The sequence below is a fragment of the Bos mutus genome, chromosome 2 (genome assembly GCF_027580195.1).
Source record: "Bos mutus isolate GX-2022 chromosome 2, NWIPB_WYAK_1.1, whole genome shotgun sequence".
NCBI lineage: Eukaryota > Metazoa > Chordata > Mammalia > Artiodactyla > Bovidae > Bos > Bos mutus.
Genome location: NC_091618.1, coordinates 104,851,455 through 104,870,036, shown reverse-complemented (window position 1 = coordinate 104,870,036; position 18,582 = coordinate 104,851,455). Strand labels below are relative to the sequence as shown.

Here is an 18,582-nt window from a genome sequence, read left to right as displayed (position 1 = left end):
GAACTGATTTAAAGAATCCTCATTCTCTTCTTAACTCAAGTAGTCCTATTTTATCTTACAATTAATCTATAAACCGTGGTCTTCTTCGAATGATGAGTGAGATAGAGATCTTATTAAGACATAATACAACTCAAAGTATTGGACCTAAATTGGAGTGTGAAACCATATGCAGAAATCACTATTTCCCATGTGTACTCGAGACTGAAAAAAATCTCTCCCATTTGGAGCCCAGGCCATGAGATATATTTTCTCTAATCCGTGAATCAGTGATTTTCACAAGGGGAGGGTGAAGAATAAGAACTCAAGCGAATCAGAACTTTCTGGCATGCTTTTTCAAACTCCACTCTTCTGTTCATCCTGAAGTTCTTAGTTTCTCTTTGATATTTAGTCCTCCCAACTTCACCCCCGCACCAGAGAAAAGGCTGAAAATGTTTCCAGAGAAAAGACTGCACATAATTTAGAATATCTAAATTTGATATTTTAGTTGTTTAATACCATGCTCATTATAAGTCAGGATGAAGATCAAGGTATTGAAAACTCAGTTATTTACATGCTGTGAAGGAGAGAAGTAGTGTTTATTAGCCTGTGACTTAAAGTAGAAGCAACTAACATTTATTTAAGGACTATAAATTTAACAATGTAATACTTGAATGAAATTTAATGCTTCAAGATCTGATGATGGGTATTAGTAAAGTAATAATAACTATAATACTGTTATTCCTATTATTGCTACTTCTATTACTACTAAAACCTCCAGCTTTTATGGAAAACCTACTTTATACCAGCTATTGTACAAATGACTCTACATGCATGTGTGTATGTGTGAAGATCATTTAATTCTAACAACAACCCTCTTTCCATGGGTATTATAGTTTCCATGAACAGAGAGGAAACTAAAAATTGGACTGGTCAGGTAACATGTTCAATGTTAAACAGCTAGCAAATGGCAGAGCCAGGTCTGTGTTGCTACCAAGTGAAAGAGAGGAAAGACAAAGGCCAGATCACAAAGGCACCGGCACACTTTCCTAAGTATAACTCACTAAGAAGCACTTATAAAGTTTAATAAGGATAAGATACATATTTTTAAAAGATCACTCTGATGACAGATTAAAGAAGAGATTTGTTGTTTAGGAGTGAGTTCTCCTCTGGAGATGAAGATGAAAAAAAAAAACAACTATGTATTAAATAAAAAGGTGACATTTAATGGGACTTTTTTTTTCACAGTAAATTGTAAAAAGAGATTCATTCATGAGGATCCAGACTGGTTTGCCATGTAAGATTTGTATACATGAAATGAAGTCTTTTAAAAAATACTAATTGCTGATTTAAATCAGGGATACTGATTGGGTATCCCTGGTGGCTCAGATGGTAAATAATCTGCCTGCAATGTGGGAGACCTGGGTTTGATCCCTGTGTTGGGAAGATGCCCCTGGAGGAGGAAATGGCAACCCACTCCAGGATTCTTGCCTGGAAAATCCCATGGACAGAAGAGCCTGGTTGGCTACAGTCCATGGGGTCGCAAAGAGTCAGACACAACTGAGTGACTAACACTTTCACTTTCATATATCATCCTTCTAAATAATCATTGGTTTAACTAGGCTTAGCCATTGCTAATGGTTATAGCCGGAAGGACTATGACATCAGATTGATATATATTACGCCTTGGTTTAACATGCTGGTTTTTTTCACCTCTGCTTATCTAAAATTTATTCATAGAAGCCATTGAATAAAGTTTATTGGTCTTATCTTAGCAAATAAAATGGGATTTTAGGTGGAGAGGAAAAGGAATTAGGATAATAACCCATAACCTCCATGTGTACCGTACACTCCAAGGGTCTACCTCTTTGATCTTTCTGGTATTTGAAGAAAAGAAGCAAAGGGGCAGTAAAGAGAGGAGAGGAGGGAAGGAAGTAGGAGGTGAAGAACAGGCAGATGCCCTGGAGCTCCAGTCTGTCTTCAGAAGGACTGGAATCAAGGTTGCCACTGAAGGAGGTGAGTCCCATGCCCACTGCAGGATCCTGACAATGGTTCCCGGTCCCATCATCCCTTGAGCACACAAGGGTACGCTGCTCATAAGGCTCACACAACATGTTTTGTGTGAATCCTGATTTCTTGATCTAGGACTATAAGTAAACAAAGTGCATACAAAATCCAGATCCAGAAACAGAGTACCCATATCAATCCAAATGTCAAAGGTGCTGGATTCACCTCACCTGTGTTCTCTTTCTTCACAGGTCATGGAGCAAGGACGGTAATGTCAAGCCACATCAGAGTTCATCAGGGATGAGATACCTGTCAAGGATTTGTGGCAGAGTGGCACACTGGAATAAAAACACAGAATCTCTTATAAGGGTCGTATAAGAACAAATGAGATAATTCCCAGAATTGGCCTGGAGTTTTTTCCGGAAAAAGGTGCTGTGACTATCTAAGGTACCTAAACTTCTAGTGGGTCTAAATCGTGTTTGTGCAAAGTAAACTAAAATCTAGTAAACTAACAATGGCAACAGTTTCAGGACAAAAAGGAGGCAGAAGAGGGATTTCCTGCCTCCTTGCTAGTTTGTTCCTCCCAAAGAGAAAAACACTCAAGAGACATGGCAGAGATGACCTCAGGGAGTGGAGAGATGACAAAGGCTATTGATGTAAGTAAAGAGAAACTAAACCAGCATTTTATTTCTTTTTCTCTCAAGAGACACATTCATCTTGTGTATTCAGCAAATTATCCAGGATTGTATTTAGTTGAACTTATTTATTTGGTAATTGCTTCTGTAGGTCATCTATGTGTATAGGATAAAGGACATCTAAATATGTAGTCAGAATTGGACTGTAAGCTGGCTCCTGGACTGGCCAAGTTTTTGAACCTACCGAGGAGTGTTTATCAGTCGCAACTAATGAAAAAAGCTGTCTAAAATTATGTAAGTCAAGAAGGATGTTTATTGAACTAACAAGCAGTGCAGAGGCTGCTTGGGTCCAGGAGGTGAGTGATCCATCAAGAGCCCAAGGGCAGATCTGTCTCTGTGATCTGCCACCCTCAGCGTGTCAGCTTTGCCCTCACAATGGCACGCCTTCTGGTTTTAAGTGCCGGCAGTAGGACCATCATACCCTGATGCAACAATGTCCATAGGACAGAGAACTCTGTTTCCCCCTCAGTCTTTTTTGAGTGAAGAAAACTTTTACAGATGCCAAGTTGGCAGACTTGCCCTCATCTTGTATTGGCCAGAACTGGACCAAATGTCTAATCCTTAACTAATGATAGGCAAGGGGTTTGAAAGAGGTATTGAAGTGGAATGGCTGTTGGGAAGATGAACACAAAATTTACTTCAGTTTGAAAACACAGTAGACAAACTGAGGAGCTGATAAAACCAATGATGCTGATTTGTTTATTACAATATTGGCTTAATTGTCATTATTAGTTAGCAGTGGTCTCTCTGAGCGTATATCTATCTGATAATGATAAAGTCACAGGCAACATCATCTCCTAAAAAATAATAATTATTTCCAAGACAAAAACTGTTCTGAAGCCAGAGATGAACTTCTGCTTTCACATTCAGCTATTTTTTTCAGATGTCTGACATTAAGTCCAGGTAGAAAAAGACCAAAGTAGTTCTTTTATGGACAATCATGTGTTTATCTGACAGGAAGGGAACAATAGTAGAGAAAGTCGAGATTTAATTTGTATTTGGCCATAGTATGGTGATAGCCACACTACAGAGTTACTTTCTCAATAGGCTTGTCCAGACCGTTAGTTAATTTAATTTACCTTTAAATAGCTCCAAAATGTTTAACATACATGTGAACAGGTATCTATTAGATGTGCCTTTTATGTTTATTAATTCATTCCTGTTTGTTTTGTATTTTAAAGCAAAGGTGAGGACTCTATTGCTGTGCTTCTTAGATGGTACCACCCCATTCCTAACATCATACATACATAACAACCTCTGTACATAATAACCTCCTAATAAGGTAGCTGACTCATCGTAATTCCATTTCTGAAGACATGAACTAAAATTCTTCTCATTTTGCAGGCTTGGGACCCAGGCTTTATCCTAAACTATCTGTATTCAAATCCTGACTCCTTATTACTTTTGTAACTTGGACAAATTATCCAACCTACCTATACCTAGGTTTTCCTATCTGTAAAACGGGGAAAATAGTAATAGTAATACCCTCATAGGGTTAAAATGACAATTAAATAAGTTAGTGTACGTAAATTACATGACGTAAATTATCTAAGACATAGTGATCATTCAATTGAGTTTTATCTATTATTTTATTTAATCCTCAAAGTCACTTGGTTACGTAGGCACACCAACAAAGCAATAATTTCAAAACTTTTAAAACATAGACAATAATATTTTATTCAGCCTTGGTGAGTGCCCAGTGGTTATTATTATAATGTGTTGAATGCTATGTGTATGCCTTTGATAAAATATGCTTTTGGTCACACATGCCACTTATAAGCCCTAAACGAAAATTCCTTTGGAAAAAATAATAACTTTATTTAGTAGGAAAATAGTTAATTGGTCCATTCTATCTTTTAGATTATACCTTTCCTATTTCTTTTGTTGATACCAAGAAAACACAGACAGCATCCTGTTCTCACTAATGAAACCAGTCTTTCTCTGACAACTCTCTCTCTTGTCGTCAAGAACATGAAAATATATTCGGATGTTGTTTTTTCCTTCCCTGATCTCTCAAGTTGTATGACACAGAACAACTTTCCTTCCTTGAAGATGGCAAATTTATAGCCTCTGACATAATTCAGTTTCCATGGAAATAGACCAGAACTAATTGATTTTGTCTGTAACGTAATTATAAAAATCCCTACAGAGACGGAGAGAGACTATTGATACTAACAGGCTATAGACCAATACAATTCACCAAACTGTCTTCTGTTCTGGAAAATTAGGCAAGATGAGACTTCACGGGCTAAATGACTAATGGAAAAAATACTTTTGTTTCTGCTGCGGTAGTGCTACGGCATATCTCAAATATTTACTGTGCCATTTTTCTCAGATTCTGATTCACTAACAGTTATTAATTTTGTACTCATTGTATTCGTTGGTTTTACATGTTTTCAGCAGCTTATGTTAGTATCACAGCACACAGATACGTGAGCCTGGAAAACTGATCTGGGTTACACAAATCTATCTTTCTGTACTTATACACAGCTTAGATCTTTAATATCAAATCACACAATAGTAAGATTCAAGATAAAAAATGTCAACAATAATAGGAAAAATCAGTCAAGAACAGAATGTACGGAAAATGTGTCGCTTTAGGGCAACAATCTGTGTTTGTCAATAGATACTTCAATGAAGATTACTTCTCTGTGCCTGTTCCTCATTTATTTTAAAGGCAGGTAGCTGGACTTTTTGTCAAATCCAATGCATGCCTTTTAATTAACTTCTTAGAAATTCCTCTTTTGGCATCTATATAACTGTTCTAATTTCACTGTTTAATATCCTCTGTGTTCCCTCTCTTTAAAAAATGGTAATCACAAGAGTCCTGCTTCTTCATATTTCCAATTTTTTCCTAAATAATGTACTGTGTATTCTTCAGCTTTAATGCTGCTGCTGCTAAGTCACTTCAGTTGTGTCCAACTCTGTGGAATCCCATAGACGGCAGCCCACCAGGCTCCCCCGTCCCTGGGGTTCTCCAGGCAAGAACACTGGAGTGGGTTGCCATTTTCTTCTCCAATGCATGAAAGTGAAAAGTGAAAGTGAAGTCACTCAGTCTCTGACTCTTAGCGACCCCGTGGACTGCAGCCCACCAGGCTCCTCCGTCCATGGGATTTTCCAGGCAAGAGTACTGGAGTGGGGTGCCATTGCCTTCTCCGTCAGCTTTAACTGGTGACTCCTTAATCAACATTTACCCAGCCCAGACAGCTTTCTTGAGTCTCAGATAAATATACATCCAGTTGTCTCACAGGCATCTCAAACTAAATAAAACTCAAGCAGAATTTATTCCTACAAACCTCTACTTCTTGGTTGGGTTAAACTTGAGGCTTAAACCAGAAATCTGGAGATAAACTTGACCCCATAACTCTTCTTCACCCTTCATATCAAATCATCACAAAATCTCATTGGTTTTCTCTTCCTAATTGTGCCTTCAGTACAAACCTCCAGCCATGGTTTGTTTTCTTTCTAACTTATTGAAGACCTTCTATCCTCCAGGCACCTGCTCAGCTTTCAGTGCATTTTCTCATTTAAAGGTTAACATTAACTCTATGAAATATGTGCTGTCATTGCTATCATTACCTTCATAGGGAACCTGGCGAGTATGAAGAATTAAAAAAAAAAAAATTATCACATTGCTAGAACATAGTGGAGCCAGGGCTTGAATGCAGTCCTGACCACCAAGTCCACACCCTTAAGTAGTAAAGCTACAATAAAATTCTCTTGCCCTTTGCTTTAAACCACTGGTGTCCATCTGCTTCCTTTTAGGGAGGCTGTTCTCAAAGGGTGGTTTCAGACACCGGGGTGTTCCTGAGTTTGCTTCAGAGTGTCTGTGAGGTCTAAACTATTTTCTTAAAAAATACCAAATTGTCATTTGCCTTTTTTCACTGCTCTGACATTTGCACCGATAGTGCTAAAGTCATGGAAGTAGAACTGCTAACGCCTGAGCAGGAATCAAGGCAGTGGCACCAAACTGTAGGAGGAGTCCTTGTTTTCTTCACCACAATTTTTGGTAAGGAAAAAAAAAAAAAATGCCAGTTCGCATAAGAACATCTTTGATGAGGCAGTAAAAATTATTAGTTTTATTAAATCTTGACCCTACAGAACACTTATTTTTAATATTCTGTATGATGATAGGGAAAGAATACAGAAAGCATTTCCTCTTGGACTAAGCACTAAAGCTGTCTCAAGGAAAAGAGTTGTGTGACTGTGTCAGTCAAGAACTGAATGCGCATTACTTTTTCGCGGAACACCATTTCCACTTGACAGAAAGAACTGACAAACTCTGGTTATTCAGACTCGGATATTTGGCAGATATTTTCTCAAAAGTGAATAAAGGAAAAACCTGTCACTTCAGGGAAAGCAAATGATAGCAGTTGTTGTCGATGTTAAAATTGGAGCTTTCAAGGGGAAATTGGAATTCTGGAAAACCTGAAGCTGGGAGAACTGACTTATTTGAAAAGACCCTGATGCTGGGAAAGAGAAGGGGACGACAGAGGATGAGATGGTTGGATGGCATCACCAACTCAATGGACATGAGTTTGAGTATACTCTGGGAGTTGGTGATGGACAGGGAGGCCTAGCGTGCTGCAGTTCATGGGGTTGCAAAGAGTCAGACATGACTGAGCGACTGAACTGAACTGAACTGGGAGCTTGACAGTCTCCCAATACATTATGATCTTCTCTAGAGATCAATGGTGATATTAACAAATGCTATTTTTGAATGTTACATGATAAAGTTGGTCAAAATTTGGAAAATCTGCATAGCAATGTGCTGATATTTTCCAAATGATCTATGCATGATGGTACAAAATCCATCCAAAGGGCAAGATCAATCAGAAGTTCACTGATAGTTTTAGATTCCACATAGAAACTAATTTAAGAAACTACCATTTGTAGAGTTTTAATGTTTATCAAAGAAAAATATTCACAACTGCTTCATAAAGAAATTGAAATGCTCCCTATTTTCCAACTACATATTTGTGAGGGGATTTTCTTCTTGTACTTTAATCAAAACAACATATCTCAACAGATTGAATTCTTAAGCAGATATGAGTATCTAGCTATATTCCATTAAGTCAGACAGTAAAGAGATTTGCCCAAATGTAAAACAAGTTCATTCTTCTCACTCAATTCTTTTCATTTTGAAACATGATTGGTATATTAAGGTGTTTTCATTAAAAATCTGTTTTATATGTAAACATATTATGTTAATCAAGACATGTTTTTAAATTTTCTATTCTAATTTTTAGTACAGTAAATATGGATAGATAAGTCTCTTAAACAAAAGCTCTTTGAAGTCACCTATAATTTTAAGAGCATTAAGGGATCCTGAAACCAAAATGTTTAAAAACCATGGCTCTAGGATCACTCCCTATCTGTCCATCCTTCATACTGCCACCATCTTTCCAATCTTAAAGTGATCATGCGTGTCCCACCTACAGCTTTCCTTAGTGTGCTGAATGAGGCCTTTGGTGATCTATATCCTGCATAAATTCCATTCCTTTATTTTTCCCCTCCCTTTTAGGCAGGTTGACTTCCACCCATAATGAACTTCTTATAGTTAGTTCTTCCCAAACAATCCATGCTCTGTTATTTCTGGGTCCATATACATGCTTCCCCCCTGCCTACCTAATAGGTCTCTACTAATATGGCTTCTTCCCAACCTTCCCCCATCTACCACCACCACTACAACTAGCTGGTCAAATTCCAACCAGTCTACAAAACTTACCCTAATATTACTTCCTTAGGAAAACTTGTCTTAACCATGCCCTTCCCTGGGTAGAATAAACTCCTCCCTTTAATGCACCTCAGACAATAACCAGTTATATAAGATTATATTATAATTATTAGTATAAAAATCTGTCTTTCCCAATGGACAGTCAATTCCTTGAGGGCAGAGACTATGGGTACCTAGTTCAAGCACAGTGTTGATACAGAGTGGTCCCTCAATAAATATTTCCTAAATAAATGACCCTAAGTTTCCTTCCAGGTTTGAAATTCTGTCATCCATCCCTGTAATAAGATATTCTGAACCACAGTCTTTCTTGATTAACAGAAGGATGCATTTGTTTTATTGATACACATTAACAAACTTAGAGTTTTTAATCAAAGAGATCATCTCCTCAGATCTTTTCTCCTTTTTTGTCCTTGCAAGGACAGTTCTAGAGAAAATTTGATGTGTTTTAATAAATTATAATGCATATATATTCATTAATAATAGATATTCCACACCAAGGCATCAGCAGGAATTAATTTTTTAAAGTCTGTCCTAATAGGAATATAAAATTATGTAAGAGCTCAGTATAATAAGCTCACAAAGAACAAGAAAGAATAGAAAAAAATTAAAATAGAACTACTGAAGAACTACGAGAGGTTTCTAAACAGCAACACTATAGGTGAAGCCCCAAGAAACTCTGTTCACTATAATCTTTAATGTCTCAGCCTACCCAAATACTGAGCAAACCCTAGGTCTCCTTGCAGACAAAAAGCTGAGAGTCTAGAGCTGGACTGTCTTCTCGGGATTTAGAGACACCAGCATGGTAATTTCAAAGAGACGTCTTTACTTCCTTTTGATCAAGACTCGAGATCTTTATTCTGGCCCCTGATAAGTGAATGAAGGTAAATTATTTATTTTAAAATAAATTGTCATGATTTTGTGATGGTACCTTTTTGTGTGTCATCTCAGAGAAATCAAAGTCATTTATAAAGATTACTGGAAGATTTTCTACATTAGATATGTTTAAAATAATTTCATTTTAGAACTCAGGAGCCAGGAGACTCTAATTAAATGAGTAAAAGTAGTTATTTCTTTATGGAAAAGTGTTGTCACATATATGATAAGGTGTTTCAATGTCAATGAGGTTGCTTGCTTGTGTGTGCTCAGTTGTGTCCAGCTCTTTGCAACCCCATGGACCGGGGGCCCCACCAGGCTCCTCTGTCCATGAAATTCTCCAGGCAAGAACACTGGAGTGGGTTACCATTTTCCTACTCCAGGGGATCTTCCTGACACAGGGATCAAACCCACATCCCTTTTGTCTCCTGCATTGGCAAGCAGGTGCTTTAAAGAGGCTGAGGAAGATTAAGTGACAAACTCAATACCACAAACTCAGTAGTCACAGACTCTGAAACCAACTGCGGCAAGGTTCCCACTGTCAATAAAGAAACCAAAATCACTTCAAGTGAATGCTTAACTACAAAAGCAACCTTTCTTGTCCCTTAAGAGAGCAGCCAAGTTCCACAGAAATTTTTAAAGATATTTTTCTCATGCTTTGTCATTTTCATTTAGCACTTGGGAAGAACCCTTATCCATTCAATTCAAGACAGGTGATAAGAGACAGGTGGATTACACATACCTGGTTATTTAAGGCTTTGAGTTAAAGGCAAACTCCTTCCCCACTGAAAAGTCCAAAAGCTGTGATTATTCCACAGCTGCCTAGAGTTGAGATGACTATGTCGCCATTGGATTTAACATAAAATGGCTGAAACCATTAATTATACTTTGTGCATCTACCATGAATTTAGAAGGCACAAAATAGAGAGCTGATTGATTTTCAAGTAAAACAGAATACCTGTTCCCAAACCTTCTGATCCATATACCACTTGATGTCCCATCACAAATCAGAAGTTCTTTTTTCAGAACTAGTAGGGGATATGGCACAATTTTTTGACAAGTCTGACAATTTATAACTTATCTGGAATATACCTTCATAATAGCAGGAAATATAATGATGGTATCATACTGTGAATATGAATTCAATGGAAAGACATAGGTATTAAAATAGTTTTTTGTCATTGGGACAGACCTGGGAGCCAGTAATTCAGATATACACTCCAAAAACACATTTTTTTTTGAGTCACTATTTTTCTTATGTCACTATAAGATCTAGAATTTCTCCTTGTCTGGAAACTCACTATCTCCATGCAACGAACTGCCAAGAATTAGAATGCCATTTAGGGATAAACTACTATGGTGACTAGAGTAAGTGTCGGGGCAGAGGAAGGTAGGTGTCTGGGGATAGGGAAATATCACAGATGACTTCCATGATTATTCTGATGCCATGGTTGTAGATCATTCTACAAGATGGCTGATGTACTCATTGCATTTCATTGTTATTGTTTCTATTTTCTATATGGATTTTTAAAATGAGATTCTTGGCACAATGCAAAATAAAATAACTGCTAACTCATGTTTCAAAATTTAGCTGATTTCCTGTATTTCTGACAGTTCTGTCACATTTCCAGCAGACAGAATTTCTTCCCTCCCCTGGGAAATTGAGCAAGTCCACTCCGCATGTCTGCCTTGTCTCCTCCATTCCTCTTCCAGCCATGGGGTAGGCGTGTGTGAATGTGCCCCTGTACTCTGCACTCCCCAGTCCATTCCTGAAGCTCCACAGTTAGCTGTAGTTCCAGCAAGTTAGGACCTTATTTAAAGAACAGTGGCTTGAATTGCAAAGATGCTTGAAACCGCAACAGAGAAAAAGGTTGAAGGAAGGAACTAAAGATAATTAGATTACGATCACTGACACTAACACAACGCTTGCTAATTCTGGAAACTAGTCTAAATATTTAATGCAAATTAATTTTTTAATTCCTTACTAACCTGGGGGGTTCAGTACTCATATTATCCCCATTTTATAGATGAAGACTGAAGCACTGAGGGGTTACATTTTTAAAGTCATGCCGCTCAACAGTGACAGCCAGGGTTTAGAAAAGAAGGAATCTGGCTCCGTAGTCCATCCCTTTACAACCCTACACCAAATGAAAGATTCAGGAAGATGAAAACTGTCCTGGAATACTTAAAGAGGAGCAGACAGGAAAAGTAAATACATTCTGCATTGCTTCAGAAGATACCTCAGGAGGAACCTAAGTGAAAAGCTAAAAGGAAACAGCTTTGACTTCTCTGTCGATGCTGACAGTCAGACCTTGCCTTAGAACCAGTGTTCAATGATGCTGGTAATTAGAACAGTGGTTGGGTTACACAAAATTCTTTTCCTACCCTGAGATTTTATGAGTCTGCAGTATATCACTATATTGTCACCAGGATATTTTTCTTTGGAGTGTTAGTAAGATATGATAAAAAGAGGAGGGAGAGAAATAATGGGTCCCTAAGTAATCTTATCGACAAGCATTCTTGGCACTAATCTTTACCAAATGTTTACTATGCTTTGGTGTAAAGGTATCAGAACAGACATATAAAGTCTTATTGAAAATTAGACTGAATGATATTTCTAAGTTAAAATTTGTAGTGCAGCATGAAAAGCATTACTTAATGTTTACATTAAAATAATTAATACAAGAAATATTAAATAACATTTTGGTTGATTTTCTTAATCTCTCTCATTCTCTTGCTTTCCTAACCCTCATGCATTTTTTTTAATTGCAGGCTATTCTTATGCAAGAAGCTAAACGTAATTAAATGTGCAGGATGAAAAGATGGCACAGGCACTGTTGGTACCCCCAGGACCTGAAAGCTTCCGCCTTTTTACTAGAGAATCTCTTGCTGCTATCGAAAAACGTGCTGCAGAAGAGAAAGCCAAGAAACCCAAGAGAGAACAAGACAATGATGAAGAGAACGAACCAAAGCCAAACAGTGACTTGGAGGCTGGAAAGAATCTTCCATTCATTTACGGAGACATCCCTCCAGGGATGGTGTCAGAGCCGCTGGAGGACTTGGACCCCTACTATATCAATAAGAAAGTGAGTGTTGATTTTATCCTTCCCATAAGTCTTTAACTTGGAACTTTAATACACTTTTCTGGGGCTCATGGATACCCTGCACCATAAGTTTTCTATTGTTTAAGATTTTATAACACTTATTTCCACTTATTTTTAAGTACAATATAATGAGCAGAAACGTAAGAAAGGAAGTCAAGATCTGGCCAAAGTGAAGTGATATAGAGATGAACCATTTCTACAATTTCACAGCCACTGATATTGACAAAATTAAAATTGACACCAACAAAGCAAAACATCTGTTATTGGTGACATGTTTAAACACACAGTAGACAACAGAATAATAGCTGTGTGAAAGAAGAGTTACAGGGCACATGTCCTTAGTTTTCAGTTCTTTGACTTGAGGTTTCTTCACGATACATTTGTAGTCTAAAGGGTAATAAATAATCTTTTATTTAGCATCCTCCTATAGGAAGATAGAAAAAAATGTTCACCCAAAGATACATTTTTTGGGGGTCCAGTAACCTGATTGGGAGTTTCTCTTAAACTTAATCTGTGACAGGCTAGATTCCAGAACACTTATATGTTGTTAAAACATCACTCAGAAAAAAAAAATGTCAAGAACAGAAGACAAAAAAACAGAAACAGAAACTCAAGTTTTTCCAACTATATATGATTTAAATCAACAATTATGACTGTGTCTTTCTAATACTATAATAACCATATAATTCTGTCAGAATTAGCTAGTTTTTTTATGTTAAACCAACTGTGCAGTATTTTGTAGGAAGTATAAAGAATTCATGATAGATTGTGTGCTCTCTAATTAGGTATTTTGGCAGCTTACAACCATGATTTATATTTCACATTCACAGACATAAAAACTGGCCCATGTAGAAACTAAAGGAACATTAATATCGCCAAGAGTTATTGGCTTACAGATTAAAGGAAAAAATGAGCACTTTTATTAGTCAAAGCCAGCCCTTTTAAAAGGAATGGCTAAAGAAACTGTATTCTTTAAGCAGCATACAGCTTATAAGATCAACGATGGCTAAAGGAACTGACAACCATTCAGACCTGGAACTAGCCCTATTGCTCTGAAACTATGTACATATTGTATGAAACTATGTACATACAGAGGATAATGTTAAAGTACAGATTCTTTCTGCTTCCTTTTAAACTAGCTGCATGAAAGGTGGCATATAATATATATTCATATAGTTCTAAAAATAATTTATTCCAGTACTTTACTATAGAATTGGTAAAGAAAATTTTGAAATTTAGTTACTGTATTATTACATATGATGATGCAAGTGAGATATTCCCCAAGAAACTAGAAGAAAATTCTCCTCTGGAAATTATTGATTCAAGCTATACATTTGCAAAGATGCCTTCAAGAGATGACAGTATGACTTATACTTTGACATGATTAAAAGTATTTGCTACTTAAAGAAAGGAATTTTACCTATCCTTAAGATAGGGAATTGGTAAAATTAAGGAGGGGCAAAAGAGAATAATGAAGAAAAATATTAACATTTTTTCAGGGAGACAGATTTTCAGTTAGTAGTAGTCCTGAAAGTACTTTCCTCTCAGAAAGTCACTACACTGGGGAGGGCCTACACTGTGCCACTTAATTGAGATGTCATCAAACATCCATATTAATTAATTAAGTCAGCTTATTTGGACTCCACACTCAACAAAGAGTATCTTATTATAATTCGTCTTCCCATACATCTGCTTAAAGGAAAGAATGTGCTGGCTCTGCTACAGCAATTATTCCAACCCATGTGACAGTGATCTATCTGGTTGTATATAAATAGATTGGCATTTTAACTTTATATCAGGCTTTCAAGCTTGGTTAACGTGAGTCTGCCGCTAGGAAACAGAATTGCTCTCTATGTGCTAACAAAGTCAGTTTTTATTGCCTCCCTGTCTGACAACAAGAGTGGAACCCATATTTATTCATAATGGCCATGACTCATTTTAAGAGACATCCAGAGTGTATACTGTTGTTTGCCCTGCTTTCCTTTATGATGAGTCTATAAGGGTGAAGGATGAAGGGCTATTGAAGAAAATAGCTCTTGGGACAGAAGGAGCTAATGTAAGAAGCTAATGGAGAAGTTCTGGAATTTAAAATATGGTATAAAGCTTGTTAATTATATGGAATAATTGCAGGTGAAAGGTGTCTTAAAATTATAAAGCATTATGAAACTTTGATTCCATCAATTAATGTTATAATTTTGCATACCTAATTGAATCATATAAGCAAAATCACAATGCATTTTAATGGCATTCAAATTGATCAAATGAAACTTGAGACTAGTGACAGTGATTATGGTAATAGCTAAAATTTGCTATGCTCATACTTTGTCAGGTATTGTTTGAGTGCTTTAACTCGTATAACTTATGTAACATTCAACAAAAAACAAGGCATGTACTACATTTATCTCATTGTATAGATGGGGAAGTGAAGCACAGAGAGGTTACGTAACTTGCCCAAAGTTAACACTCCGTAAGTGATGAATCAGGATGTGAGCCTAGGCAGTCAGGCTCCAGAGCTCTTAATCACTAAGCAAAGCTATATACTGTGTTTATCATATAATGAAAGAAAATGTTTTTAAAAATTAGTTATATAATTTTCAATTCTCTGATGGATATGGTTCTACTCAGAGAACTTATTCTTGCCTTAAGTAGTAAAACCTTTAGTGAACCGGTAAAATGTACATTTACCTGGAAAAAAGAAGCAAGCACCATTCCAAAGTAGATAATAACCAGTTTAACATACTTTCAGATATAACATTCATCACCTTAGTTGCAATATATAGTACTATTTTCTTAAGTCACATCATTACTTACTATTTATTGGAGAACAGATTTTGGAATTGACACTATTGATCTCTCCTCTATTTATCAGTCATTCTCTCCAATAATTTTCAGTTTCAATATATCTCTCAACAAAAGAGCCCCAAATTTCAAATGCCTTTCTTGTCATTTGTTTACCATACAGGACAACAACCCTTTATTCTTCACTTCTCAGAACTCAAGGTTTTCTTTCTGTGAGGGGTTGTTCTCCAGAAATAAACTGGGATTGTGTTCTTAAGGTCTCCTTTATTCCAGAATCAGTAAATTCACTGAAGATGCCCTTGCTATGTCATTTTTAATCCCATTAGTACTGCAAAGGCTAATCTTATGGGAAGAGGAGAGGCTTCCATGTTTAAAGAAACAGTTCATTTCTGTTCACTTTGACCTTGGAAATTTTTCAAAATAAAATCCTCTCAATGTTACAGTTGGCTTTTTCAGGGATATTGTTTTAAAAAAAAAAATGAGTAAATGCACCTTAAACTGTGGTAAACTTTACATGTTACTGCTATCATTGAATATCTAAACAGACCCAGATTGCTTGACTATAATATTAAATGATTTAATCCTATGAATTCAAAAATCCTTTAATGCATTGTGTTTCAAGAGCAGGCATCCCAGTGCCCACTCTCCCTTGTGAATAATCTCAGTGCTAGTAAAGAACAGCTTATTTTCCCTTATCAGAGCATTTTTCAAATCTACAGACAGTTCATAGAAAATAGTTGGTTAGGTCTATGGTCTTGAATACAAAAAGGCAACGTGCAGGGAGGTCGCTTTCTCTATGCTTTACACTTATATATAAATATTTTCTATTCATTAAATGTAAATATCATACTCACAATATTCTACTCAAACAGAGCATGTTGTCAGTGAACATGAATGTCTAGGATACAGCCCTTAGTTACTTTAATCATATAAGCAACATCACAATGCATTTTAATGGCATTCAAATTGATCGTGTAAAACTTGAGAATAGTGAAAACATATTCATAACTAAACGGTTATATAGAATAGATATCTTAAAAGTAAATAGCAACTTAAAGGTAAACTCACATTTAATTGAAAAGAGTTTATTTGCAAACCAGGCTATTAAATGCTGTGTAAAATGAAAAAAAAAAAAGTAGCTAACTGGTTCTTTATGCTCAACGATTTATAACAACTTCTAAGCTAGTCCTCAGTGGAATGAACTCTACAAATAATTGCTGCTATAATTACAAGCAGCATGCCAATGTGTGTATATTAATATACTAAGACTTACTGGAAAAGGGAAACAATTGGGGAGTGATCAAAAGGCAGTGTGATTTATCTGGAAAGACATAATGGTGGAGATGATTTTGACAGCTGATGACATTCCTGGAGAGTAGGGATTTTCAACCCGTGGCTGCATATAGAATCACTAGGGGAAAATGTTTAACATACCATTGTCTATGCCCATCCTCCAGAAATTAATTCTGTTGTTCTTGGGTGGATCCCATATAACAGCAATTTTAAGATCACCCCAGGAGATTCTAACATGTGGACAGAACTAAGAACATCTGATATAAGAGTGGGTCATTGTAGATGGCACCTTATCGTCAGATCTGTTATGGATCTGGACAAAAGTAAGTTTGCATTACACGACCTCTCAGGTGCCTCCTTCCTCTAGGATTCTATGACACTCATCTTGAGAATCAGAGTGAGAAGTTGATAGTAAGTGGGATTGACAAGTGAATTGAATTGGCTGGAACAAAGGTGCTTTGGTGCGAAGCAAACCAAAAAGATGATTCCAGAGAGACCTAGTAGGTAATCACCATCTGAGCCACCAGGGAAGTCCCAGGAATACTGAAGTGGGTAGCCATTCCCTTCTCCAGGGGATCCTCCCAACCCAGGGATTGGACCTGCATTACAAGCAGATTCTTTACCATCTGAGCCACCAGGAAAGCCCAGCCTAAATGCTAAATTGATGATTATAGGGTTCAGGTCATAGGAATTTAGAGACAGAATGCCCTTTGAAATGATGCATTTCAGACTAATTCTTAATGCGGCTGGTCCTTCTCATATTACAGCAGATCTATACAACCAGCAAAACCAGTTTATTCAGCCTGTTTGAACATTTTAAAGTAGGACAACTACCACAGGGAAAATAGCTTCATAAACTTTGGAGTTAAAAGATTTGATATAATTAAAATATTTATAAAAGATTATTTTAATACCAGTATGTACAGAATAATCTGAAAAGTTACCAAAACTGGGGACAGATGGTAAGCCTTAAATAGAATTAGAGTCCACAAAGTTAATTTACAACTTGATACAAATTTTGTGTAGGATCATCAGTTTGTATTGGGAAATTGATACCTGAGAGACAGATTAGATAATAGTACGTTGTATCTTTATTTGTAGTTATATGTTAATTTAGGGGAGAAAAAATGATATCTAATATGTTTATACTTATACAAACTGGCTTAAACAAGTTCAAATAAATCAGGTAAAAAGTTTTTATGTGTGTAAGCTCTTCATATAAGCCACATGTCTAATCTAGTAATTTTTTCTCATGTGTTCTTTTTCAGACTTTTATAGTATTGAATAAAGGGAAGGCAATTTTCCGATTCAGTGCCACCTCTGCCTTGTATATTTTAACTCCACTAAACCCTATTAGGAAAATTGCTATTAAGATTTTGGTACATTCATATCCTTTTTATGTGAATTGTCTAAATGTTGTTTCTAGTAGCTGATTTTATAAAGAATGTCATTCTTTTTATTATATATATATATATAATTCTTTCAGATTAATTGATAACCTTGTTATTTAATCTATTGTACTCACTGATTTTCTGCTCTTTATAACAAGATTATTGTAGAATGACAATTATGATTCTAGTAGTAAAAAGAAAACTATGATAGTAAATGAAACACACTGTGTAGCAGGAACAACAGCAAATCTCCTTCAAACTGTTATTAACCTCAATTAGACCATATATAGCCATCATTAAAGAAGCATAGCCTCCTGTGCTTAGTATTATTATCTATATTCCAAACGTTCAAATTTTTTTGCCTTAATTGGTTCTGTATCTTCATCACCTGGACTTTCCTTCCTTCCTTCCTTCCTTCCTCCTTTTCTTCCTTCAGTAAATATTTATTAAACTACTATGCATCTGATTGATAGCATCTATTTAAAAATCATTGAACTTAAAACTACCTACAATGATAGTCAAAAACTTTATGTAAAATGACATAATAGGTGTGGATTTCAAGAAAACTCTCAAGAAGTGATAATAAACTAGATGATCTTCAGAGGCAGTGATCCAAAATAGGCATCTTATACAAACATTCAAAACAGGTCAACATAAAAACTAAAAGAGAGACAAAAGACACAGGGTTGACCTAGAGACAGGGAAAA

The 18,582-nt window shown here is 36.3% G+C and overlaps 1 protein-coding gene across 10 annotated transcripts in view; it reads left to right on the top strand.

The window, feature by feature from the left end:
• Positions 1–18,582, top strand: part of SCN3A (sodium voltage-gated channel alpha subunit 3) — a 121,149-nt gene that overhangs the window by 19,734 nt on the left and 82,833 nt on the right. For 8 of the 10 annotated variants that reach the window (XM_014478348.2, XM_070357819.1, XM_005896160.3 and 5 more), the window contains exons 2-4: positions 2,235–2,430; positions 12,061–12,374; positions 17,753–17,871. In XM_014478348.2, the coding sequence (XP_014333834.2) occupies positions 12,111–12,374; positions 17,753–17,871 (383 nt within the window). In that variant the 5' untranslated portion in view covers positions 2,235–2,430; positions 12,061–12,110. Of the gene's footprint in view, positions 1–2,234; positions 2,431–12,060; positions 12,375–17,752; positions 17,872–18,582 lie in introns of those variants that run through there. The other 2 variants (XM_070357803.1, XM_070357816.1) reach the window with 2 other exon arrangements.